At 45.1% G+C, this 26,510-nt stretch overlaps 1 protein-coding gene across 1 annotated transcript in view; it reads left to right on the top strand.

Moving 5' to 3' along the window:
- The window catches only part of LOC133378825 (zinc finger protein 568-like), a 39,825-nt gene that overhangs the window by 679 nt on the left and 12,636 nt on the right, over window positions 1-26,510 (top strand). The window contains exons 2-5 of the mRNA XM_061613441.1: window positions 3,519-4,348; window positions 4,816-4,927; window positions 7,775-8,815; window positions 24,196-24,409. Of these exons, the coding sequence (XP_061469425.1) occupies window positions 3,545-4,348; window positions 4,816-4,927; window positions 7,775-8,815; window positions 24,196-24,409 (2,171 nt within the window). The 5' untranslated portion in view covers window positions 3,519-3,544. The remainder of the gene's footprint in view (window positions 1-3,518; window positions 4,349-4,815; window positions 4,928-7,774; window positions 8,816-24,195; window positions 24,410-26,510) is intronic.

Genomic DNA, 26,510 nt, shown 5'->3' with positions numbered 1-26,510 from the left:
TGAGCTGAATCAGCCCAGGGTCCTAATGCAGCAAACTCCAAGTGTTAGCAGCATTGTGAGGTTTCCAGGCTAGGTACCCAAGATCCTTTTGATGAAAGATTGAAGCTGGGCCTTTATATGTGCAAGGCGTGTGCTTTAGTATTAGCTAAGGCCTCTCTGTTATCATCTGTGAGTTCAAAACAGTGGTGATGCTGTTTTATCAGGGTCTGTTAAGTTCAAAATGCAGAAGCAGTAGGAACAAAGTGAAGGTATCAATAAGATAGCCATCTGTCATTGACATTTGGTTTGAGAAAGTATTTTCCTTTTATAAGTCCTAAGGAAGAAAATTATTTTTCATTTTAAATAAAAAATTATCATCATCGTTGTTATGTAAGGAAAACATTACTGATGCTGAAACTACTAAAACCTGAATTAGGATGGAGATATACATGTAGTGCAAGGATGGGGAACTGTGTTCCTCTAGATGTTGTTGAACAGTAACTTCCATGCTGGCTGATGGGAGTTGGAGTGCAACATCTGGATGACCACAAATTCTCCACCCTTGATGCAGAACAACTTTGAAATGGAAAAGGGAGTTTCATGCTAAGGACAGATGATGATGCCCTTTTGGAATAGAGTCAGCCTCTGACTCTAAATTGGAGGGAGAGATATCAGTAATTTATGCGGATGATACTATACTACTAGCAGAAGCCAGTAATGATTTGAAACGAATGCTGATAAAAGTTAAAGAGGAAATCACAAAAGCAGAACTACAGCTGAATGTCAAGAAGACTAAAGTAATGACAACAGAACATTTATGTAACTTCAAAGGTGAAAATGAGGACATTGAACTTGTCAAGGATTATCAATACCTTGGCACAGTCATTAACCAAAATGGAGACAATAATCAAGAAATCAGAAGAAGGCTAGGACTGGTGAGGGCAGCTATCAGACAACTAGAAAAGGTCCTCAAATGCAATGACGTATCACCCTATGAATCAGTGACCTCCAATAGCATCTGTCATGAACCACCCTGTTCAGATCTTGTAAGTTCAGGTCTGTGGTTTCCTTTATGGAATCAATCCATCTCTTGTTTGGCCTTCCTCTTTTTCTACTTCCTTCTGTTTTTCCAAGCATTATTCTCTTTTCTAATGAATCCTGTCTTCTCATTATGTGTCCAAAGCATGATCAACTCAGTTTCATCATTTTAGCTTCTAGTGATAGTTCTGGTTTAATTTGTTCTAACACCCAATTATTTGTCTTTTTTGCAGTCCATGGTATCCACAAAGCTCTTCTCCAACACCACATTTCAGATGAGTTGATTTTTCCCTTATCCGCTTTTTTCACTGTCCAACTTTTACATCCATACATAGCGATCGGAAATACCATGGTCTGAATGATCCTGACTTTAGTGTTCAGTGATACATCTTTACATTTGAGGACCTTTTGTAGTTCTCTCACAGCTGTCCTCCCCAGTCCTAGCCTTCTTCTGATTTCTTGACTATTGTCTCCATTTTGGTTTATAACTGTGCCAAGGTATTGATAATCCTTGACAAGTTCAGTGTCCTCATTGTCAACTGTAAAGTTGCATAAATCTTCTGTTGTCATTACTTTAGTCTTTTTGCCGTTCAGCTGTAGTCCTGCTTTTGTGCTTTCCTCTTGAACTTTCATCAGCAGTCATTTCAAATCATTACTGGTTTCTGCTAGTGGTATGGTATCGTCTGCATATCTTAAATTATTGATATTTCTCCCTCCAATTTTCACACCTCCTTCATCTTGGTCCAATCCCGCTTTCCGTATCATATGTTCTGCATACAGATTAAACAAACAGAGTGATAAAATACACCCCTGTCTCACAGCCTTTCCGATGGGGAACCAATCGGTTTCTGCATATTCTGTCCTTACAGTAGCCTCTTGTGCAGAGTATAGGTTGCGCATCAGGACAATCAGATGCTGTGGCACCCCCATTTCTTTTAAAGCATTCCATAGTTTTTCATGATCTACACAGTCAAAGGCTTTGCTGTAATCTATAAAGCACATGCTGATTTTCTTCTGAAATTCCTTGCTCCATTCCATTATCCAACATATGTTTGCGATATGATCTCTGGTACCTCTTCCCTTTCTAAATCCAACTTGGACGTCTGGCATTTCTTGCTCCATATATGGTAAGAGCCTTTGTTGTAGAATCTTGAGTGTTACTTTACTTGCATGGGATATTAAGGCAATAGTTCAATAATTACTGCATTCCCTGGGATTCTCTTTCTTTGGAATTGGGATGTATATGGAACGCTTCCAGTCTGTGGGCCATTGTTTAGTTTTCCATATTTCTTGACAGATTTTAGTCAAAAATTGGACTGATTCAGTCTCAGTAGCTTGTAGCAACTCTATTGGTATGCCATCTATTCCTGGTGAATTGTTTCTTCCAAGTATTTTAAGAGCAGCTTTCACCTCGCATTCTAAAATTTCTGGTTCTTCATCATACGGTTCCTCCGTGAATGAATCTGTCATCCTGGCATCTGTTTGATTGAGTTCTTCAGTGTATTGCTTCCATCTTCCTTTTATTTCACCTCGGTCAGTCAGTGTGTTCCCCTGTTGATTATTCAACATCCCTACTCTTGGTTTAAATTTCCCTTTCATTTCTCTAATGATCTTTTGGAACAGGGCTCTTGTTCTACCCTTTTTGGTGTCCTCTTCTATTTCTATACAGTAACTATTGTAATAGTTCTCTTTGTCCCTACGTACTAGTCGCTGTATTGCTGCATTTAGGGTTCTGACCGTGTTTCTATCTCCTTTTGCTTTTGCTTTCCTTCTCTCTTTAAACATTTTAAGAGTTTCATCAGTCATCCATTGAGGTCTTTCTCTCTTTTTAACTAGAGGTATTGTCTTTTTGCATTCTTCCCAGATAATGTCTCTGACTTCATTCCACAGTTCTTCTGGTTCTCTGTCAACTAAGTTTAAAGCCTCAAACCTGTTCCTTATTTGATCTTTATATGCTTCTGGGATGTTATTTAAATTGTATTTTGGCATTATGTTTGCTTTGTTGGTCTTCTTTAGCTTTACTCTGATTTTTGATATGACCAGTTCGTGATCTGTACCACAGTCTGCTCCTGGTCTTGTTTTTGCAGAAAGTATGGAACTTCTCCATCTTCTGCTACAAATTCAATTTGATTCGTATATTGACCATTTGGTGATGTCCACGTGTACAGTTGTCTTTTCGGTTGTTCAACATTTGCCAGGCCAAAAGTTAGCCACCCCGTATAGACAATAGGTCTGACTGAGCAGAAAGCAGCTTCCTATATTCCTATGCTATGTCCTTTTTGAGATGACTAAAACCGTCCGCAGTATTTTATTTGAGTGCAGTCAAGTTACATATACTTGATCATTTCTATAACGTCCCTAATACTCGGTTGGCCATTGTGACAGTGGCTGTGCTGACATTTTGAGGGAACAGTTCATTTTCTACTCAAATCCTGGTTGATGGGTATTTTTGCCTAGTGTGCACCTCTTTTCATTTATTGGAAACTGCATTTCATTTGCAGCTCCAGGAGAGCAGAGAGGAAATCAAATGGAAGAACAGGAACCGACAGGAACCAAAACAGAGAAGAGGTTGGGAGGAGGAGGAAACTGTCCTCTTTTTCAGGATGGGACTGCCAAGGCGGTTCCAACTGAGGCAGGTCCACAAGAAACTAAGCAGACACCAGATGAGGCCATTTTGTTAGGTACTAAACAGATGCCAGGTGAGGAGGTTCCACAGAAGGCTCAGCAGGTACCTGATGAAGCAGTTCCTCAAGAGGCTAGCCGGACAGCTGACAGAAAGTTACAACAGCACAGGGAATCCCAACAACAGGATTTCCAGAAGGCAATGAAGTCTCGGAGAAAGCTACTGGTGCCTACCCGATGGGACCATACTAAACCTTTTCAGACTTCTTTCAAGAGAATAGCTGATGGCATCCACTGGCCTAGAGAAGAGAGGAAGACCCAGACTCTCTCAGACCTCAGTGGAATAGCCACTCAGGCCTATAAGAGCCTGGGCTCCATTGAGCAATTGAAGGAAGAGCTGGTGGACGAGGACACCGCAGGACTGGAGTTATGGCGTCGGCAATTCAGACACTTCTGCTACCTGGAGGCTGAGGGACCCCGAGAAGTTTGTAGTCAGCTCCAGGACCTTTGCTATCGATGGCTGCAGCCAGAGAAACACACAAAGGAGCAGATCCTGGAGTTGCTGGTCTTGGAGCAGTTCCTGGCCATATTGCCGCACGAAATGCAGATCTGGGTTAGGAAGCGGGGACCGGAGACCTGTGCTCGGGCAGTGACCCTGGCAGAGATTTTCTCCTGGAAGCTGCAAGACAACGAGAGATGGGACCAGCAGGTGAGAGGTTTTGTTTTTTTAAAAAAAATCTAGAAAACCTAATGCAAAGGTGGGGAACCCGTGGCTCTACATATGTTGTTGGACTCCAACTCCCAGCAGCCCCAGCCGCTGTGGCCAATGGTCAGGGAGCTGTAGTCCAACAACATCTAGAGAGACACAGGTTTCCTGTCCCTTAACTAATGAAAGTGGCTAGGGCTGTAGAATGCAGAATCTAGATATGCATATAGAATCTGTCTAGGAACAATTTATGAATGCCCATGGTGGTGGTGGGGGTTGTATTTCTCTCCTCTCCTAGATGACTTACTAGGTTGAAGTGGGAAATCCAGTCTATTTGAGTGCAGTAAAGCTGTCAGCTGGACCAGGGGCTTCTGTGGGGAGAACGTGATAGGAATTGATTTGGACCTGGGGCCATTTGCCTCCCCAAACCTGTCGCTGTGACCTGAACTATGTTTCTCCTTTTGATTCAGGTGCCAGGGCCCTTTGAAAAAGTGGCTGTTAATTTCTCTAAGGTAGACCCCTTGAAGATGCAGCTGTATGTGGTGGCCATGCAAGAGGATGAAAGGATAACCAGCTTGCTGGGTAAGGATTTACTGTGTGCCTGGGTCATGGGTTGTAAAATTTTTTGGGGAAGGAGGGAGGTAAGTCAGAACTCTCTGGGACCCTGTAAGAAGGTGGGTAACCCTTCCCATCGGCACACTTTGGGACCTCCAAAACAGAGCCACTCAACAGTCACCCATGGCACCTACCTTACATCTGAGCCCACTGCATATATAATCAATGTTATGCAAGGCTGTTGAAAGCTCTGACAAGATCAACAGGTGACATTGTACCCCATTGATCTCCATGACCAAGCCCATAGGCACAGTCACAAATAAAGGGCTTTGGCTGTCCCAGATATTGTTGTACTCCATCTCCCATCAGCCACAGCTGGGATAGCCAATGGCCATGGATGATGGGAGCTGGAGTCCAGAAACATCTGTAGGGCCACAGGATCTCCACCCCTGCCGTAATACTTCAACTGAAAACTATAATGGTATATACTGATAGGGTGCAGAATGACTTAAGTTTTCTACCCCTATTTTCCAAAACACAGAGGGTTAGAAATAGAATGCTACTGGTTGGGGAATTGACATTTTAAGCCAAGGTTGGACTATTGCCAGTCTGGGGCCTTCTGGATGTTTGTCTAATCCTGGAGCAGGGAGTAATATTGATAAGACCAATGAGAGGGTGCCTGGGACAACAATGCTGGTCAGCCTACGATTCCAGGATCAACAAGGCCATTAAAGCCGGGCAGTAAATCCTCTAGGGAGATCCAACAGATTATAAGTACCTGTGATGCTGTATTAAGCAACTACCACTCTGGTGAGGAACCAGGAAGGCGTTAGTCTCTGCTCCTTTCAGAAAGCAAGGGCCCAACCCCACATCATAACTGACCTGGGTTATTGGACTCCAATTCCAGATCAGTGTGGGATTTTTAAATAAGTATGTGGATGTCTACAATATATCTCATGCCAATTAGTTGGGATTGATCCATGGCCATCATGGAGGCCGCATCCAAAGGTCTTTAATTGTGACGAGGATTTTTTATACCTAGGTGCAATCAGACCTACCATTAGGAATCTAGTTGGGTGTTGTGAGGAAGAGGATGTACTGAGGGCCATCTTGCTAGCAGAATAGTCAGCCTAGTTGTCAGAGTGCATGTAACGGAAGAACTAGAATAATTGCAGCTTACTTAGGAAACAATTAAGGCAGCGAGGGGGAGCCTGTGGCTACCCAGATACTGTTGGACTCCCTTCAGCCCCAGCCAGCATGGCCAATGGTCTGGGATTGTGGGGTACAACTTCCAACAAATTTGGAGGGCCACAGTTTCCCCTGCCCTGAACTAAGAGAAACTGGGCAACAAGTGAAGCTCTGTTCTGGTATCTTCTGAAGGCCTATGGCATATCATAGGGAATCCTAGTACTCATGGTTCATAACCACATACACTTAAGCTGAAATAAGAAACATCGGAAGTTGCTTTATACTGAGTCAGACCAATTGGTCCATGTAACTCAGTGTTGTCTATACTGACTGGCAGCAGCTCTCCAGGATTTCAGGCAGGAAACATTCTCAGTCTCATCTGGAAATGCCAGGGATTGAACCTGGGGCTTTTTGCATGCCATGCAGATACTCTAGCAATGCCAAGGCCTCCCAGGAAGCGGCTCCACAGGTCTCCCAGGCCACTGCCCACACCGCCCACTCATTCTCCCACTTTCTTCCCCCCCCCCCCCGGCCTTGGCCACTGCCTGCTTGCTCTCCCTCTGTCTGTTTGGCCACCCACCTTCCTCCCGCCCCCCAAGCTGTGGCTGCCACCCACTCCCTCTCGTGCTGTCTGCTTGGCTGCCTTCCTTCCCCCCCCCCCGCAGCCTTGGCCGCCACCCACCCTCTGGTTGACTAGGCTGCCCATCTCCCCCCCCCCAGCCTTGAGCCCAGCATGGCTGTAGTTCGCAGCGCCCCCTGCCTATGGCCAAGCTAACTGCAGTGTAGATGGGTTCAGCTCTTACAAAACAACATGTAGTTAGACAAATAGAGAGGGAAGAACTTGGTGGAACTACTGCACAATTTCTTTATTTTGCTTTTATATCCATATTGCCTATTTATAAAAATATTTTTAAATAAAATAAAGAGGGTTCAGTGAAGGAGAATGACAGATCTACATGTATAAATGAAGTTGAGACAATACCATGAGATTAAGGCAGTCCTTTCTGACAGCAGATCTATCCACCCTGAATTTATGTGAGTTCTTGGGGCTTTCTGTGTTTTAGGGACTATGGCAGTCAGATATCTGATTAAAAGCTGTGCAGAAGCGGGCTGGAATCTGCAACAGGACCTTATAGAGTTGGAAGATTCGGAACTCACAAAAGAAAGTACTTCTTCACACCGTGCATAATTTAGCTCTGGAATTCGCTCCCACAGGACACAGTGATGGCCACCAACCTCGATGGCTTTATCTAGACAAATCATGGAGGATAAGGCTATCAGTGGCTACTTGCCATTATGGCTATGCTCTGCCTCCACAATCAGAGGCAGTATGCTTCTGAATACCAGTTGCTGGAAACTGCAGGAGGGGACAGTGCTCTTGTGTTCAGGTCCTGCTTGCAGGCTTCCCATAGGAATCTGGTTGGCCACTGTGAGAACAGGATGCTGGATTAGATGGGCTATTGGCCTGATCCGGCAGGCTTTTTTTATGTTCTTATGAGTTTTCTATGAGATACAATATGATGGCCACCAGCTTGGGTGGCTTTAAAAGAGAATTAGACAAACCACTGTCAAAGGCCATATGATTCCGAATACCAACTGGGACCTTCTACTTGCAAATACGTGCGTTTGTCATTGTGCTGCTGTCCCTCCCCAGAAATTCACGTCGTGATTGTCTGTTTATTCCAGCAGGCAGTGGTCCAGCGAGTGAAACTGAGGAGGAGACTCTCCAACTAGAAAGACCAGAGCAAATGGAGCACAACAGGATGTCGCTGGAAAGGGCTAAAGGGAGTGTCTTCCTATTTCCTCAGATGGGAGAGATGGCTGGAAATCAACTGGCAGCTGGAAGGAAGGTCTTCCACTTTCTTGAGACAGAAGACGTGTCAGGAAGCCAGCAGGCCCCAGAGAGACACCAGGGAAGCCTCCTGGAGCAGACAGCAAAAAAAGCTTTTCTTTGTGAAGGGAAGCAAAGTTTAAATGGAAGCACTTTATGTGAGGGACTTGAAGCAGGTCAGAGAAAAAAGTCAGTTGCAGACAGTGGGAACAGCTCCAGCCAGAGTTCCGACCCTCTAAAAAACTTGAATGTCCAGGCAGGAAAAAAGCCATACAGATGCTCATATTGTGGGAAAATCTTCAACCATGCCTCAGCACATTTGGTCCATGAGAGAATCCACACAGGAGAGAAACCATATAACTGCTTGGAGTGTGGGCAGAGTTTCAGCCGAAGATCACACCTTACTAGACACCAGAGAATTCACACAGGCGAGAAGCCACACACATGCTCAGAGTGTGGTAAGAACTTCAGTCGGAGATCCCACCTTATTGAACATGAGAGAACCCATACAGGAGAGAAGCCATTTGCATGTTCCATCTGCGGGAAAAGCTTCAATTATCGTTCACTCCTGAAAGAGCATGCGAGAATCCACACAGGAGAGAAGCCATATAAATGCACAGACTGTGGGAAAAGCTTCAATCGAAGAGAAAGCTTCATAATACATGAGAGAACTCACACGGGGGAGAAACCATACGAGTGCCTAGACTGTGGGAAAAGATTCAGTCAGCGATCAAACATTACTGCTCATGAGAAAACCCATGTGGGAGAGGGAAAATATAAGTGCATAGACTGTGGAAAAAGCTTCTGCAATTCCATCAGTCTCCTTAAACATCAGAAAATGCACACAGGAGAAAAACTTAATAAACATGCTAGCACTGACTGTAGAAAAAGCTCTTGATAGTTACCCAATTTTCTTAAAGCCAGCTCATTTCAACAGGGAAAAAAACCTCAAGGAATGGTCCTCACATGACTGTACCACTTCAGACTGAACTTGGGAATTTACAAGACTGAGTGCACAACTATGTTTTTTTAAAAAATGCTTATGTGTGGACAGCTAGTGTTTCAGGAATAGAGGCTTTAGCCTATTGTCTTCCCTGATGTGCTAAGTGACTCATATGGAAGGGGGTTCTAATGTACTGGACAATTCAGAAATGAGATTTCTCCCACATGCATTCTGAAATAGCACATCCTCAAGAAGTGTGTATCATGGGTTTTTTTTTTATCAATTTCAACCAGCTCTTAGAGGACTTACAAAAGAGGAAAGCCCAATAAATACTTGACTCTGAAGGTTGGGAGAAGGCTTCAGTCTGAGCTCAAACCATATTTTATATGGCACCGGGAGGGAATGGAAGTATAGGTCAGATTTGAATTGTCAGTATGAGGCACTCAAATTTAGTACTTTCTTTGTAAGCCCCAAACATTTAGAATCGCTAAGCACCTTGGCCCAATTCAGATCATGCATCCTAGGTGTGACCCACTGTCAGCTATGGAAGTCAAAGATCTACCAGCATAAGCCATTCTTTGTCCTACAGTGCAAGACCCAAGCTGCATTTGCTGATCTCAGCCACTGGATCATGGCCTTGGATGAAACCACACCCTTCTATGGCAGCTTCCAGCATATTGGTCACCAGAGAATCTGCCACAGTTGCTGAACATAGCTGAAAGTGTCTTGGTGTTTCCACCTGTCTAACTATACACTATAACAATAGCACTTCTGGAAATTCTGTTTAGCTTATACATATGCTCTTCTCCTAAGGTTATGCGTTACAAACATTTGTTCTTGTTGCAGTCTCCCTTTGAATGTCATTTTTCAGTGTCCATACACCTTGAGTTTAAAAATTGTGGATCCTCAAGTTGTAATTGGGTAGTTGAGAGTGTGTGTGGTGGGGAGAGTGCTTAATTAGGGTGGCAATGTTTTGCATCTGTGAAATCACATGAATCCTCTCCAGCAATCACAGTTTCTTCCAGCTTTCTCATCTACTCTTCCCTTTTATGCCCTGTGTCTGCTGCTGTTCCTTTAAAGGGGTAATGTTCCAAGCAGGGGTAACCAACATGGTGCCCTACAGACATTTTGAAATGCAACTCCTGTCATCCCTGACTATTGGCTGTTGGTTGATGGGAGTTGTAGTCCAAAACATTTGGAGGGCACCAAATTGGCTACCTTGATCCAAAGTGGGGGGGAAAGCATTTCACCAGAAATGACATATAATGTCCTATTGAATGGTCTAGTCAGGCAGCCTTTCCCAACGTTTGCGTCCCCAGAGGCTGCTGAACTACAATTCCCATCATTCCTAATAATTGGCTTTGCTGGCTGGGGCTGATGGGAGTTGTATTCCAACATCTGAGGACCCAAAGGTTGGGAAAGGCTGGTCTAGTGCATTTTTGTTGCAGCTGGGTCTTTGCTTTCTGAAACAATTCTTTACTCTTCCACAAACCCCCAATATGTACTAAGACACCAGACAAGAAATACACAGTAATGATGTTGTTCATGTCTGCTGTTAAGATTACAGAAAGTGATGATACAACCATCATCTGATCATGCACAAGTGATAGAGGGAATGCTTTGATTTGGATTCCTGCATTGAGCAGGGGGTTGGACTCGATGGCCTGGTAGGCCCCTTCCAACTCTACTATTCTATGATGGGGAAGGATGGAAATTTGTGCTACAAATGTGAAATTTTGTCCTTCGTCTCACTTTCTCTCCAATATGGGCTGATGATGCTCTGGCAAAATGTTTTGTGCTAATAAAATATCTTTGTACTGAGCTACATTAATTGAGGGAGTGTTTGTGTTCTGGGACATAAAAAACTGGAGCAAGTAAGCCTTCCTTTTCCTTCTGTCCTCCTCTGGATGGACCAAATTCCTAAAGGACAAATTGCATATCCCACAAAGCCTAGATTATTGATGTGCAGCTCAGATCCTTCCATCACAGTATTTCAGCTGATAGTGTAGTTATGTTGTGTCTCTATATCAAATATGGGGAAAGTTTGTCCTGTCAGATGTTACTGAATTCCAACTAGCATTATCCCCAGAGCTTTGCACATACTATGGACTGCAAAAAAGACAAATAATTGGGTGTTAGAACAAATTAAACCAGAACTGTCACTAGAAGCTAAAATGATGAAACTGAGGTTATCATACTTTGGACACATCATGAGAAGACCTGATTCACTAGAAAAGACAATAATGCTGGAAAAAATAGAAAGGAGTAGAAAAAGAAGAAGGCCAAACAAGAGATGGATTGATTCCATAAAGGAAGCCACAGACCTGAACTTACAAGATCTGAACAGAGTGGTTCATGACAGACGCTCTTGGAGGTTACTGATTCATAGGGTCGCCATAAGTCGTAATCGACTTGAAGGCACATAACAACAACAACAACAAACATCTGGAGCAGCCTTTCCCAACCAGTGTGCCTCCAGATGTTGGACCACAACTCCCATCAGCCACAGCCAGCATTGCCAATGATCAGGAAAGATGGGAGTTGTGGTCCAACAACATCTGGAGGCACACTGGTTGGGAAAGGCTGATCTAGAGGGTCAGAGCTTCCCCATCCCCTGTGCTATAGCAACACAAAAGGCAGCCTCATACTCAAAAGCTCAAGATAAAATTTATTAGTAAGTTGTGATAAGAACATCAGAATGGCCATGCTGGATCAGGCCAAAGGCCCATCTAGTCCAGCATCCTGTTCCCATAGTGGCCAACCAGATACCACTGGAAAGTCCCCATGAGACATGAGCATAATGGCCATTTTCACTCATGATGCCCAGCAACTGCTATTCTGATGCAAACTGCCTCCAACACTGGAGGTATCATATAGCCATCACAACTAGTAGACACTGAGAGCCTTACCTCATGAATTTGGTTAATCCACTTTTACAGCTGTTTACATTGGCAGCCATCACTGCATCTTGTGGCAGTGAATTCCATAGTTTATTCTGTGTGAACAAGGCCTTCTTTTTGTCTCTCTACCCTGAAACTTCCAACATTCAGCTTTGTTGGATGACCCTGGGTTCTAGTACATAGCATTTGGAATTAAAGTGACAATCAGAAGTCTTCATTAGGACTGCATTGGGACGACGGTAGCCCTGGACTCAAGCTCCAGTGGGGGAAATGCTTCTAAGCAGTGCCCGTTAACTCTTGGAAAGCCAAAGGCTCTCAGTAAGTAAGCCCTTTGTATCTGCAACTTGCTGTAGTGGAAGAACATAGCTGATAATAGTACGATGCATTTATTTCACAAGGCACATTTTCCTGCCCATGGGGGAAGAAAAATAGGAAAATATGGATACAAACCGCATGGCACTTTTACTCCAAACCATCCTTTCTGGTGTCTCCTTCCTGAGGCTGCAATCCTAATCCAATTTATCTAGGAGTAAGCCCCATTGAACTCAATAGGACTTACTTCTGAGTAGACACGGTTACCATTGCGCTATAAAGCAGCAGTCCTGTGCACACTTCTCTGGGAATAAGCCCCACTAAACACTGGAATTGACTTCTGAGTTAACATGCAGAGGCTTCAACTGTGTAAACCAGTGTTTCTTGCAGTCCTAGCCTGTGCCTGTTTACTGTGGGGACAGAAGACCCACTGCATTGAATTGGACTTCTTGCCAAGTTGTATGGCTGCAGCGTTTTAGTATTAAAACAGCACTTTCTGGAAGTCTTCAAAGGGTTTCACTTACATGACTTCTGTAATTCCTACAGCAGCCTTGTAAGATAGGCTGGTATTAACAAGAGGACTGAGAATCCATTTACAGGTCTTATGTTGTCGTAAAGCAACCTAATCAGATCAAGGTCTCCGGTGAAATTAGAACCAGAGATTTCATGATTTAGTCTGTGTTGTGTAGTTAAAACTGCCAGCAAGGCAGCCCTCAAAATACTTTTTGCATTTTTATTGGTAAAAAGCCTACAAGCAGACATGAGTACCCCTGTTTGGATGTTTTGTGGTCATGGATATGTCCTAGTGATTTTCAACAAAATTAGAACAGGGATTACCATTTATATAGCCCTCCTCCCAGGTGTTCAAAGCCCTTCACTTATCTGTGTAATCCTTACAACAACCATGTATATATAGATTAGTAATATCAAAGGCCACAGCCACCTGACATCAGATGTGGGGCATGCTATGATGCAGGTCTCTGCCAAAAGCAGAACTTGCTTTTCAGCTGTTGGTCTGCAAATCCCTGAGCATTTGCCCAAAATCAAACCATGCAGGCAATCATGGTGACATCAGATGACTAACAGATGAGCAGCCCCACACACCTGTCCAAATGGTCTGTGCAAGTCGTAAGGAGATCAGGATCTGGCCCACCAACTGAAACCAGCTCCCCCCCACTATAGCTGGACATGCAGTTTCAATTTTTGTATCTGAAGCTGGGGATCTCCCCTTGTAACTAACTGCCCGTTGCAGACTCTTCCAACCCATCTCTCGCTTCGTATGCAGACTATACGCATCCAGCCTTCTGAAGGAAAATCAAGATGAGTACAGGGCAGTACCTGCAGTACAAAGTGTACCATCAATGGACCTTGGAGGAAAAAACTAAAAGGGAAAAGATTAGGACCTCATCAGCCTAATATTGATATTGAGCATGCTGCGATGGAAAGAGGGAAGATTTCTACTTGAAGGTTTTCCCTGTGTGCCACAAGAGGACGCTGGCTTTATGGCTGTCCTTTGAAAAATGCCTTGTTTTGCTTTCTGGGTCTGATTTTCGATGGTGAGGCAGGCTGGACGTTGGCTGGTGTGACGGACCTGAAGCATTCTACTGACAAAGTAAAAACCACAAGACCTCTAAAACACTTGGTTAACTGTCTGAATCTGCTCATGCTTAGAGAGTCTGATGATATAGAAGATGGCTGAATGAAGAAAGCTGTGAGTTGCTTTCTTGTAAATCACAACACAGAAGTCAAGAAAAACTGGGAGATCCTGCAAAAAGTGATTGATTGTGTGCAGTTTTGTGGTGCCTTTGAACGAACGTTGCAGGAACATGGCAAACCCCCATCAAAGAGCCCCAACATGTTTCAAGGGCTAGTGGAGTTTGTGACCAGTCTACACAGCACAACACAAAGTCGCTTTGAAACTATGACAGTGTTCAAGGGAGAGGGCCAGGGAAGCAGAGATGAAAAGGAATCAGTGGCAGTAACCTGACGTCTGCTTTGGTCCTCCAGGAGCCAGGATCGGTGACCATCCACCTGCTAGGTGGAAAAAGGCAAACGATGGTGCAGCTTACAAGAGGCAGAGGGCCAAAATCTCAGAACAAGAAGCCTCCAGCCACCCAAACAGCAACACCAACCTTCCACTGGCCTGAATTTCTGGAGCCATTTGCAGAGATGCTAATCCAGCCTGGGCAGGTGAGCCACATCACATGCTCAAGTAAAGCCTTAGGCCAGAAACTCATGCAGTAGTCTTCTGGGGCCTGAAATGAGGGTGGATTGAAAAGAGCTTGACATTAAAAAACAGATAAAACAAGTTGAAAAACAGCCAAAGTAAAAGACTAAACATGGAAAAGACAGCTGCACCAACGGTTATGTTCCCAATGCAAAAAATGTCTTTATAAAGGATCTATAAAAATACAATACAAATTCATACATGCTTAAAATGCAAGATTGCAAAATTATATACTCAAACACAACACCCATATTACCAAACTATATCTAACAAATTCTACACTACTCAACCATAATATATGCATGCATTGTGGTTGAGTAGTGGGTAATTTGTTAGATATAGTTTAGTAATACGGGTGTAGTCATTTTAGGAATATGCAATTTTATAATATTGCATTTTAAAAGTGTATAAATTAGTATTGTATTTATCTAGGTCCTTTTATGCCCCCCATGCATCGACATAATTATTGGTGCAGCTGTCTTTTTCATGTGTAGCTTAAGATGATCACCCAAGGGGAAAATCCAAAAGTTGAACCCTCTGGGGACTCTTGTCGCCTTTTTAGTTGTTGTTATTGAACAAGTTATAATCAGTGTAATTGAGCAGTATGAGCCTGCTCTGTTTCTCATTGTTACTATTAGTATAATGAGATGCAGTGGATGGGTGAGCATGGTGAGTTCATGCATGCCCTTTTCCTTACAGATTGTCCTCCTGTTGTGTGCGTACTCTAAGAGAGAACTCTGAATTGGGGAGCACATTTTTGCCTATCCCATTCCCCTGATCTCAGGTCCGGAGATGCACTATCATCTTCTCTTTCTCCTATCACCCGCATACTGTTAACATTGTAACATCCAGTGATGGTTTGGGGAAAGTCACTCCAGACAAAAAAGAGCATCATTACATAAGGGAAAGGGAAGGAAATGCTATCCCAAACTCTTTGGAGTTATAGAAGGTCTTGCATGTGATGAAGCCCCTGTAGGTCAATAGTTTCACTTACAGTAGGGATGGAGAACATCTGCAGCCATCCAGATGTCCTTAGGCTCCAACTCCCATCGGCCCTGACTAGTGTGTCTAATGTTCAGAAATGATGGGAGCTGCAGTCCAGTAACATCTGGAGGACTACAGGTTCCCTATCCCTGACCTTCAGGGAATCCTTTTCACATTGGTTTGTCTCGAGATTCTGAGATATGTTTTAGATGCACTCTTGGTTCGTGCAGGGTATTGGCCAGGTCATCACAGCCTTGCATGACCTTAAGATATATAGTATGACTTCACTGAGGAGTGGCCTCAGCAAAATGCCCTTTACAGAGAAGTCATGAAGGAGAATTATGAGACTGTTGCCTCTTTGGATGAGGATTTATTTAGGTTGGTAGTCGGAATATTGTTTAAACATCTCTGGCAAAGGAGAGTCCACCATCTTCCAAGACAGCCTGTCTGACCCACTGTCAAACAGCTCATACTGTCAGAAAGGTCTTCCTAATGTTTAGGCTGTATTCTTTGTCTTGTAATTTTCACTAATTGATTTGGATCTTGCCCTCTGGAGGAGGCATGGGGAACCTCCAACTTGCAAGGGCCCAGACCTGCCTCACACCCAAAATCGTATGACATCAGGTCCCACTTTGCAGGTGAATACAAAGCTGCAAAGGAATAGTTGGGGAGACTTAAAGCACACTCCCAATTGTTCCTTGGCAAGTGGAACTTGCATTTGTTGACCTTTAAATTTGGTATCAAATGCAAGCCCTGCTGGCATTGGCTGCATTCAGGAGTGTCAAATTGGGAGCTCCCAAGTCCATGTGGAAAGTAGGGTTTGTAGTCGGTGCTGCAAGCCTCACTCTTGGCAAGAATTTTCCTCTGTGCCTGACTTAAATTCAAGCTAGGTTGCAAAGAAAGAATAGGGAGGACACTTTTGAGTGCCCTCCCAGTTCTTTCCTCTGATGTTGGGTGACTTGGCAGTGTGGTGATGTCAGGTGATTGACTGGTGGGCAGCCCCGTCCATTTGTCAAAGTGACCCACGGTGCTGGAGGAACTCAGCCCTATCTCTGCTCTGGAGCAACAGAAAATAAATTTGGTCCATTGTCTTTGTGGCAGCCCTTAAAATATTTGTAGTTACCATATTGTCTCTTGTCTCTTCTCCAGGCTAAACATTGTCTGTACTTTTATTTTTGGAGCTCCTGATTGAGCAGCTGAGTTGGTACCTCCAGTGTCTGCATTGCATGCTCCAAATTACTTGAGCAAACTGACTCTACTTTGGAAGCCCAATGTTAGAACTATGTTTCCTCTCTTGCCCTGGCAAACCCAGCTTGTATGGAGCTATCCATATCCTGGAATAATCATGTGGACAATGAGTTATCACAGTGAATTGACTCCAATTAATCTAGGGTATCGCAGCAAATATATGGAGGGTGTATAAAGGTCACACAAGCTGGCAGTGGAGAGAGACAAAGAAGAAATTTTTTGAAGGTTTACAGTGTTGCACTAGCGTTTGGCCTCATCATAAGTATTCTTGATGTTAAGAAGCTAGGCTAATTACAGATCCTGGTGGGCCACTACCAGCTGACTTCCTTTTTTCAAATAAAAAGGTTTCATCTTGTCTCTGTCCTGTGTTTTGGAAAAAATGGGGAAACAGAACTATGGTTTGGCATTATTTTTCATATAGAGAGGAACCATAACTCAGTGGCAGAGCTCTTACTTTGTATGAAGAATGTTCAAGATGCAATCCCGCTGGCAGTTCCTGTTAAAAGAATCAGATAGGAGGTAATGGAAAAGGCCCACTTCTGCCAGAGACCCTGGACAGCTTCTGCCAATCAGAGTAGTGGAGGCAATGCTGGGCTAAATGCACAAATAGCCTGACCTGGTTATAAGGCACCTTCCTGTGTTCCCACAAGATGGAAATATGCTTTCATGGAAGAGCTGTAGCTCAGTGGTAGAGCATCTGCTTTGCATGCGGAAGGTCACAGGTAATAATAATAATAATAATAATAATAAAATTTTATTTTTAGGCCGCCTATCTGGCCGAAGGAACGGCCACTCTAGGCGGCGTACATAGATTAAAATAAGATACCACATATAAATACAATTATAACAATTATAACATCAGTTCAGTTAATCAGCCCACCCACATCTGTACGTTATATAAAACTAAAATTTCCTAGGAATCCTGTATGCCCGCTGAAACAGCCACGTTTTTAATCCTTGGCGAAAACCTACCAGGGAGGGGGCATGGCGAAGGTCATATGGGAGAGAGTTCCAGAGGGTGGGGGCCACAATCGAGAATGCCCTCTCTCTGGTCCGCACCAGCCTAGCTGTTTTCACTGGTGGGACCGAGAGAAGGTCTTGTGAGGCTGATCTCGTCAGGCGGCATATTTGGTGATGCTGGAGGCGCTCCTTTAGATAAACTGGACCTAAACCATATAGGGCTTTAAAGGTTAACACCAACACCTTGAATTGGGCTCGGTAGACAACTGGTAACCAGTGTAGATCTTCTAGCACTGGAGTGATATGATCCCGGCGGCGGACGTTCTTGATCAACCGTGCCGCCGCATTCTGTACCAGTTGTAATTTCCGAACCGTCTTCAAGGGTAGCCCAGCATAGAGCGCATTACAGTAGTCTAAGCGAGAGGAGACCAGGGCATGCACCACCCGCGGGAGCAGATGGACCGGAAGGTAGGGTCGCAGCCTCTGTATCAGATGTAATTGATACCAAGCTGCCCAGCTCACTGCTGACACCTGAGCCTCCATGGACAGCTGGGAGTCAAGAATGACCCCGAGGCTGCGAACCTGGTCCTTTAGGGGCAATCTTACCCCATTCAACACCAGGTCAATGTCTCCTAATCTTCTCTTGTCTCCCACAAGTAGTACCTCGGTCTTGTTGGGGTTCAGTTTCAGCCTGTTTCCTCCCATCCATTCACTTACGGACTCCAGGCACTTGGAAATAGTATCCACAGCCAACTCCAGTGAGGACTTAAACGAGAGATAGAGCTGAGTGTCATCCGCATATTGGTGGCACTGCAACCCAAATCTCCTGATGATGGCCCCCAGCGGCTTTACATAGATGTTAAATAGCATGGGAGAGAGGATAGAACCCTGTGGCACACCACAATTAAGAGGCCAAGGGTCTGAAACCTCCTCTCCCAGTGCTACCCGTTGGTGCCTGTCAGAGAGATAGGAACGGAACCACCGTAGAACGGTGCCTCCAATTCCCATTCCCTCCAGGTGATCCAACAGGATACCGTGGTCAACGGTATCGAAAGCCACTGAGAGATCCAGGAGGACGAGGAATGAGTATTCTCCCCTATCCAACGCCCTCCTCAAATCATCCACCAGAGCGACCAAGGCTGTTTCAGTTCCATGACCAGTCCTGAAGCCCGATTGGAATGGATCTAAATAATCTGCTTCCTCCAAGTGTGTCTGTAACTGTTTGGCCACCACACGTTCAATCCGCTTGCCCAAGAATGGTAGATTAGAGACTGGGCGAAAGTTGTTCAGATCTTGGGGATCCAAGGAGGGCTTTTTCAAGATGGGCTTTATTACCGCCTCCTTGAGGGCAGATGGCAATGCACCCTCTTCCAAGGAAGCATTTACCACCGCCTTGATCCCTGCACTCAGTCTCTCTTTGCAGCCCACAATGAGCCACGTAGGGCAAGGGTCAAACAAACAGGTGGTCGGTCTCACAGTAGAGAGCGCCTTGTCCACTTCCTCAGAGGGAAGAGGCTGAAACCGATCCCACCGGACCGGATAGCAACTGGCCGTCTCTGGCCTGCTTCCTGTATCCACGGCGTACGGAATCGAGCTCTTCAGGCGATCGATTTTATCAGCAAAATGTTTTGCAAATGCATCACAGGAGGCTTTAGAGTGCTCCATGGGTTCCTGCGCAACTGGACCGACCAGGCTACGGACCACTTGGAACAATCTCCTGGGACAACATTCTGCGGATGCAATAGAGGCAGCAAAGAAAGCTCTCTTTGCTCTCTTTGTTGCCACTTGGTAGGCCACTATTGCTGCTCTAACCAGTGTCCGATCGTCTTCGGAGTGAGATTTCCGCCACCGGCGTTCTAGTCGTCTCACCTCCTGCCTCAAACCCCGCAGACGTGGTGTATACCAAGGTGCGGTTTGAGTTCTATTCAGGGGGAGAGGACGTTTCGGAGCCACCCGGTCTATTGCCCTGGTGATCTCCCTATTCCACTCTGTCACCAGGGTTTCGACCGGGCGACCTTCAGACAGCTCCAAATCTCCCAGCGCAGTCAGGAATCCTTCTGGCTCCATCAGGCGTCTGGGGCGGACCATCCTAATAGGTCCCTGTCCCCTGCGGAGGGTGTGTGGCAATAAGAGGTCCATGTTCACCAGATAGTGATCTGACCATGACACGGGGTTCGAAGAAATAGCCCCCATTTTCAGAGCACTGCCTCCCCCTCCCGAGACAAATACAAGGTCGAGAGCATGACCGGCTACATGGGTGGGCCCAAAATTACTAAGGTGCAGTTCCCAGGAAGTCATGGTTTCCATGAAATCCCGAGGGGCTCCTATGAGATCCGTCTCGGCATGCAGGTTAAAGTCCCCCAAAACCAACAGGTTAGGGGAAAGAACCTGCACGTCCGAGACAACCTCCAGCACCTCGGTCAGGGAGTCAGCTGTGCAGCGGGGTGGGCGGTACACAAGGAGAATCCCTAAACTGCCCTTAGGGCCCAACCTCCAGTACATGCAATCAACAACTTGGTCTCGTGGAGAGGGGGTCTGGCAAAAATCAAGGACCCCGATAGATAACTGCCACTCCCCCTCCCCGCCTACCAATCCTTGGCTGCTGTGCGTACTGGAAACCGGCTGGACACATGGCCTCAAGCACAGGAGCTGAGGCCTCATCCAGCCAGGTCTCCGTAATGCACATCAGGTCTGCGTTCTCATCCACGATCATGTCATGGATGAGGGATGTTTTCTGTACTACAGACCTGGCATTACACAACAGCAGTCGAAGATTGGATGGAGCTGTACATCCCCCAGTTATCTTCTGGTTGTGGGCAGGCCTGGAACAGGGGATGGATATTATGCATCTATCCCTTGTTCCCCGATACTGGCCTGGCCTGCCCCTCACGCCTCTCCAGCATCTGCCGCCTAGCCTCTTAATGTCGTGGCTTCCCACCCTCCCTACAGGGACCCTCTCCGCTCTGCACATGACCCCCTCCCGCCTGGGCCTCAACAGAATCCCTCACCCCCCCAACAATCCACGCAAAGTTATCTAAATCCGTTATTGACCACCTCCCTGCACAGTCCAGTTCTTCCAAGGCAGTCAGAGCTGGCGTATTAATGGCACTCTTTCTCCTTTCTCTTGTGTACAAGCCACAAGGGGGCAGGCAGGCAGCACCCTGATCTGTCACTCCACGTTCTTGCTCAACCACCTCATCCACTCCAAAAACGCCGACGTAATAGCAGCCCGGCGACAGAGATCACCCGCGGCCGCCTGGAGGCGCAGGCCCGGGCACCCACCAGGTCAATCCTCAGCATCTCCAGGAAGGGCTGGGAATGTCCCATCTGAAACCATGGAATGCCATTGCCAGTCAGTTTAGACAATATTGAGCTAGATAGACCAATGGTCTGACTAGGTATAAAGCAGCTTCCTAAAAGGAAACAAAACTGATAAATGTAAATAAAGTGGTTCGTCTCCCAAAGCTAATTTAAAAAATACTAACCCAAGAAAGGGTGGAGTTGCTTTGGAGGTCCTGCCCAATTGGAGTACCGGCATGAAACAGCCAGCCGCTTTTCCAATACATGTTGTTATGTTGGTGGTGAATAGCAAGTGTTTTTCTCAACAGGAAAGATCAGTCAGCTAGGTAAGATAGTCCACATAATTCCTTCCCTGGCTGCTTTGGATATTTGGGCAGGACAAAGGTGAAGCACTTCAAGAAAATTATAGTAGTTTAATTATTCCAATCATTTTTGTGAATTGGATCATGACTGACTTACATCTCCTATGCCAGGAGTCAGCAGCCTCTGTCCTGCAATCTAATCTTGGCTCACCAGGGGATCCATATTTCCCCCAAACCAAGTTCACCTGTCCATGAACTGGATTACATTACTGGGTGACATCAGCTGATGCTGGGGGCAAGGTCCAATCGTGCTGGGTACTGTGGGGAATGTGCTGAAGCAGACCCCCAACCCCAACCCCTGCAGACCAACTTTGACAGGTGCCCAGGACCACCTATTAAAACAAAATTAACATGAGCGGTAAATAAAGTCCTGATTTAGAACTAAAGTTCACAACTGGGGTCAGAGGGTGGGGAACACCAGGTAACCATGCTGGTCCTTGGGGGGGGAGCAAAAAAATACCCTTTTGGTGCACTTATTGCATTTATGGCCATTTGCTGTTATATGCCTTCAAGTCAATTATGACTTATGGCAACCCTATGAATCTTTTGGATATATTCATAGGGTTTTCATGGTAAGAGGTATTCAGAGGTGGTTTATCATTGCCTTCCTCTAAGCCTAGGCACCCGGTATTCCCACGTGGTCTCCCATGCAAGTACTAACCAGGCTTGACCCTGCTTAGCTTCTGAGATCAGGGTAGTATGGCCTATGGCATTACAAACCTTAAAATTATTTATGAATAGCTTCCCATAAAATATGTCAAAGTGATTTCACAATAAAAACAGTTCCATATATAAAACCAATTAAAAACAATTCCATAGATAAAAATCCATTTCAAATTCAATACAGATACAGATACAGCAAAGTCAAGGAAGCTCTTAGAGGCAAAAAGTCTTCCTTCAGAAAATGGAAGTCTTGTCCGAATGAAGAAAATAAAAAAGAACACAAACTCTGGCAAAAGAAATGCAAGAAGACAATAAGGGATGCTAAAAAAGAATTTGAGGAGCACATTGCTAAGAACATAAAAACCAACAACAAAAAATTCTATAAATACATTCAAAGCAGGAGACCATCTAGGGAGACGACTGGACCCTTGGATGATAAGGGAGTCAAAGGTGTACTAAAGAACGATAAGGAGATTGCAGAGAAGCTAAATGAATTCTTTGCATCTGTCTTCACAGTGGAAGATATAGGGCAGATCCCTGAACCTGAACTAACATTTGCAGGAAGGGATTCTGAGGAACTGAGACAAATAGTGGTAACGAGAGAGGAAGTTCTAAGCTTAATGGACAATATAAAAACTGACAAATCACCGGGCCCGGATGGCATCCACCCGAGAGTTCTCAAAGAACTCAAACGTGAAATTGCTGATCTGCTAACTAAAATATGTAACTTGTCCCTCGGGTCCTCCTCCGTGCCTGAGGACTGGAAAGTGGCAAATGTAACGCCAATCTTCAAAAAGGGATCCAGAGGGGATCCCGGAAATTACAGGCCAGTTAGCTTAACTTCTATCCCTGGAAAACTGGTAGAAAGTATTATTAAAGCTAGATTAACTAAGCACATAGAAGAACAAGCCTTGCTGAAGCAGAGCCAGCATGGCTTCTGCAAGGGAAAGTCCTGTCTCAGTAACCTATTAGAATTCTCTGAGAGTGTCAACAAGCATATAGATAGAGGTGATCCAGTGGACATAGTGTACTTAGACTTTCAAAAAGCATTTGACAAGGTACCTCACCAAAGGCTTCTGAGGAAGCTTAGCAGTCATGGAATAAGAGGAGAGGTCCTCTTGTGGATAAGGAATTGGTTAAGAAGCAGAAAGCAGAGAGTAGGAATAAACGGACAGTTCTCCCAATGGAGGACTGTAGAAAGTGGAGTCCCTCAAGGATCGGTATTGGGACCTGTACTTTTCAACTTGTTCATTAATGACCTAGAATTAGGAGTGAGCAGTGAAGTGGCCAAGTTTGCTGACGACACTAAATTGTTCAGGGTTGTTAAAACAAAAAGGGATTGCGAAGAGCTCCAAAAAGACCTCTCCAAACTGAGTGAATGGGCAGAAAAATGGCAAATGCAGTTCAATATAAACAAGTGTAAAATTATGCATATTGGAGCAAAAAATCTGAATTTCACATATATGCTCATGGGGTCTGAACTGGCGGTGACCGACCAGGAGAGAGACCTCGGGGTTGTAGTGGACAGCACGATGAAAATGTCAACCCAGTGTGCGGCAGCTGTGAAAAAGGCAAATTCCATGCTAGCGATAATTAGGAAAGGTATTGAAAATAAAACAGCCGATATCATAATGCCGTTGTATAAATCTACGGTGCGGCCGCATTTGGAATACTGTGTACAGTTCTGGTCGCCTCATCTCAAAAAGGATATTATAGAGTTGGAAAAGGTTCAGAAGAGGGCAACCAGAATGATCAAGGGGATGGAGCGACTCCCTTACGAGGAAAGGTTGCAGCATTTGGGGCTTTTTAGTTTAGAGAAAAGGCGGGTCAGAGGAGACATGATAGAAGTGTATAAAATTATGCATGGCATTGAGAAAGTGGATAGAGAAAAGTTCTTCTCCCTCTCTCATAATACTAGAACTTGTGGACATTCAAAGAAGCTGAATGTTGGAAGATTCAGGACAGACAAAAGGAAGTACTTCTTTACTCAGCGCATAGTTAAACTATGGAATTTGCTCCCACAAGATGCAGTAATGGCCACCAGCTTGGACGGCTTTAAAAGAAGATTAGACAAATTCATGGAGGACAGGGCTATCAATGGCTACTAGCTGTGATGGCTGTGCTCTGCCACCCTAGTCAGAGGCAGCATGCTTCTGAAAACCAGTCGCTGGAAGCCTCAGGAGGGGAGAGTGTTCTTGCACTCGGGTCCTGCTTGCGGGCTTTCCCCAGGCACCTGGTTGGCCACTGTGAGAACAGGATGCTGGACTAGATGGGCCACTGGCCTGATCCAGCAGGCTCTTCTTATGTTCTTATCTAGTGGGACATATTACAGTCTGCACTCAGCCTACAGCTCAGGATGCCAATCTCTCTGATATAGGTAACAAGCAGCAAGTAAACCGCAAGGAGGGGGTTGTAGCCTGGCCTGGAAATGAACACGGCACCGGAAGGGGCTGGATTAGCTTTAGTAGGTGGGCGAGCGTGCGTGGCCAGCACGGCGGAGAAATCCGGTGGAACAGATCCGGGGTGGGGACACGCTTAGAACAAAAGGATCACAGGCTGCGCACCGTTGTTGGGTCTTTTATTTCTTTCATGTATGTATTATATATTTCCCAAGTAGGTACAGCTTAAGTACACCGTGAAGTTATTGCAGCGCGTTCCTTGAGATTTGGGCCTGATTGGGGGAGGGGTGAAGTGAGGGACGTCGAGTCCAGCTTTCACTGCGGGCCGGACCCGGGTGGGGGCTGTCGCAGCCTGGAATCAGCCCGAGGCCCTGCAGCCATTAACTCTTGAGCAACCAGAGGTAGATTAACAATGATGTGGAGAAGGAAGGCAAGAATATGGTGGAAGTCCTATTGTACTTCACATATAACAAAGGGGCAGGAGCGGGATTATTCATAACATAAAAGCCTCTGCCAATACAAGGATGGGATGGGATGGAAGCAGGATTATTCTTAAGGTAAACGTTTCTGCCATCAATTCAACCACGTTGTTCGGGCTTGATTTGTCTCCGCTATTAGGCTGTGATCCTATGCACGCTTATAAGACCTAGTAGGGTTTCGAGTAAACAAAGCCTAGGAGCCTTGAATCTTGTTTTGAGGGTCAGGGCTCAGCCCTTAAATGTAAGGAGAAAGAAAAATGGAGAAGCCTTTAAGCATATGCATAGCGCTATTTTTAAACTATATGGGCAAGCAGAAAATAATGCAGAATGATTAAGTGCTCTTATAGAATCATAGAATTGGAAGGGGCCTGTAAGGCCATCGAGTTCAACCCCCTGTGCAGGACTCCAACTTAAAGCATAACCGACAGATGGCTGTCCAGCAGCCTCTTGAAGGCCTCCAGTGTTGGAGAGCCCACCACTTCTCTAGGTAATTGGTTTCATTGTTGTACTCCTCCAACAGTCAAAGTTTTTCCTAACGTTCCGCTGAAATCTGGCTTCCTGTAACTTGAGCCCGTTATTCCGTGTCCTGCACTCTAGGATGATCAAGAAGAGATCCTGGGCCCCCTCTTTGTGGCAATCTTTCAAGTACTTGAAGAGGGCTATCATTTCTTCCCTCCATCTTCTCAAGGCTACACATACCCTTTTCTTTCAGTCTCTCCTCATAGGGCTTTGTTTCTAGTCCCCTGATCATCCTCGTTGCCCTCTCTGAACCTGTTCCAGTTTGTCTGCATCCTTCTTAAAGTATGTTGTCCAGAACTGGATGCAGTACTCAAGATGATGTCTAACCAGTGCCGAATAGAGGGGAACTAATACTAAACGTAATTTGGAAACTACTTCTGTTAATGCATAAAATAACATTTGCCCTTTTTGCAGCCACACCACATTGATGGCTCATATTCAGCTTGTGATCAACAACAATCCCAAGATCCTTGTCACATGTAGTATTGCTGAGGCAAGTATCCCCCATCTTATAACTGTGCATGTGGTTTCTTTTTCCTAGGTGTAGCACTTATCCCTGTTAAATTTCATTCTGTTGCCTTCAACCCAATGCTCCAGCCTATCAAGATCCCTTTGACTTTCGTTTCTGTCTTCCAAGGCATTACCTACTCCTCCCAATTTTGTATCATCTGCAAATTTGGTAAGTGTTCCCTGCACCTCCTCTTCCAAGTCATTAATAAAAATGTTGAAGAGCACTGAACCCAGGACCCCACTTGTTAACCTCCCCCCAGTTTAAGAAGGAACTATTGATGTATGATTCTGTAGCCAACTGTGGATCCACCTGATAGTTGTTCCATCCACATTCAGCTAGCTTTCTAATCAGAATATCATGGGGCACTTCGTCAAAAGCTTTGCTAAAGTCAAGATATGTCCACAGCATTCCCACAATAAGAGGGAGGTTACCCAATCAGAAATTGATATAAGATTAGTCTGACAGGATTTGTTCTTGATAAATCCATGTTGGCTTCTAGTAATCACTGCATTGTTATCAGGGTGCTTACAGACTGGCTGCTTTATAGTCTGCTCCAGAATTTTCCCAGGGATCAATGTCAGGCTGACTGATCTGTAGTTCCCAGGTTCCTCCTTTCTGCCCTTTTTGAACATAGAGACATTAGCCCTCCTCCAGTCATCCAGCACTTCACCCATCCTCCACGATTTTGCAAATATAATAGACAGCGGTTCTGAGAGTTCTTCAGCTAGTTCCTTCAATACTCTAGGATGCAGTTCATCAGGCCCTGCAGATTTGAATTCGTTCA

The sequence above is a fragment of the Rhineura floridana genome, chromosome 3, assembly GCF_030035675.1.
Source record: "Rhineura floridana isolate rRhiFlo1 chromosome 3, rRhiFlo1.hap2, whole genome shotgun sequence".
In the NCBI taxonomy this organism is placed as follows: domain Eukaryota; kingdom Metazoa; phylum Chordata; class Lepidosauria; order Squamata; family Rhineuridae; genus Rhineura; species Rhineura floridana.
This window is presented reverse-complemented; position numbering and strand designations above follow the sequence as displayed.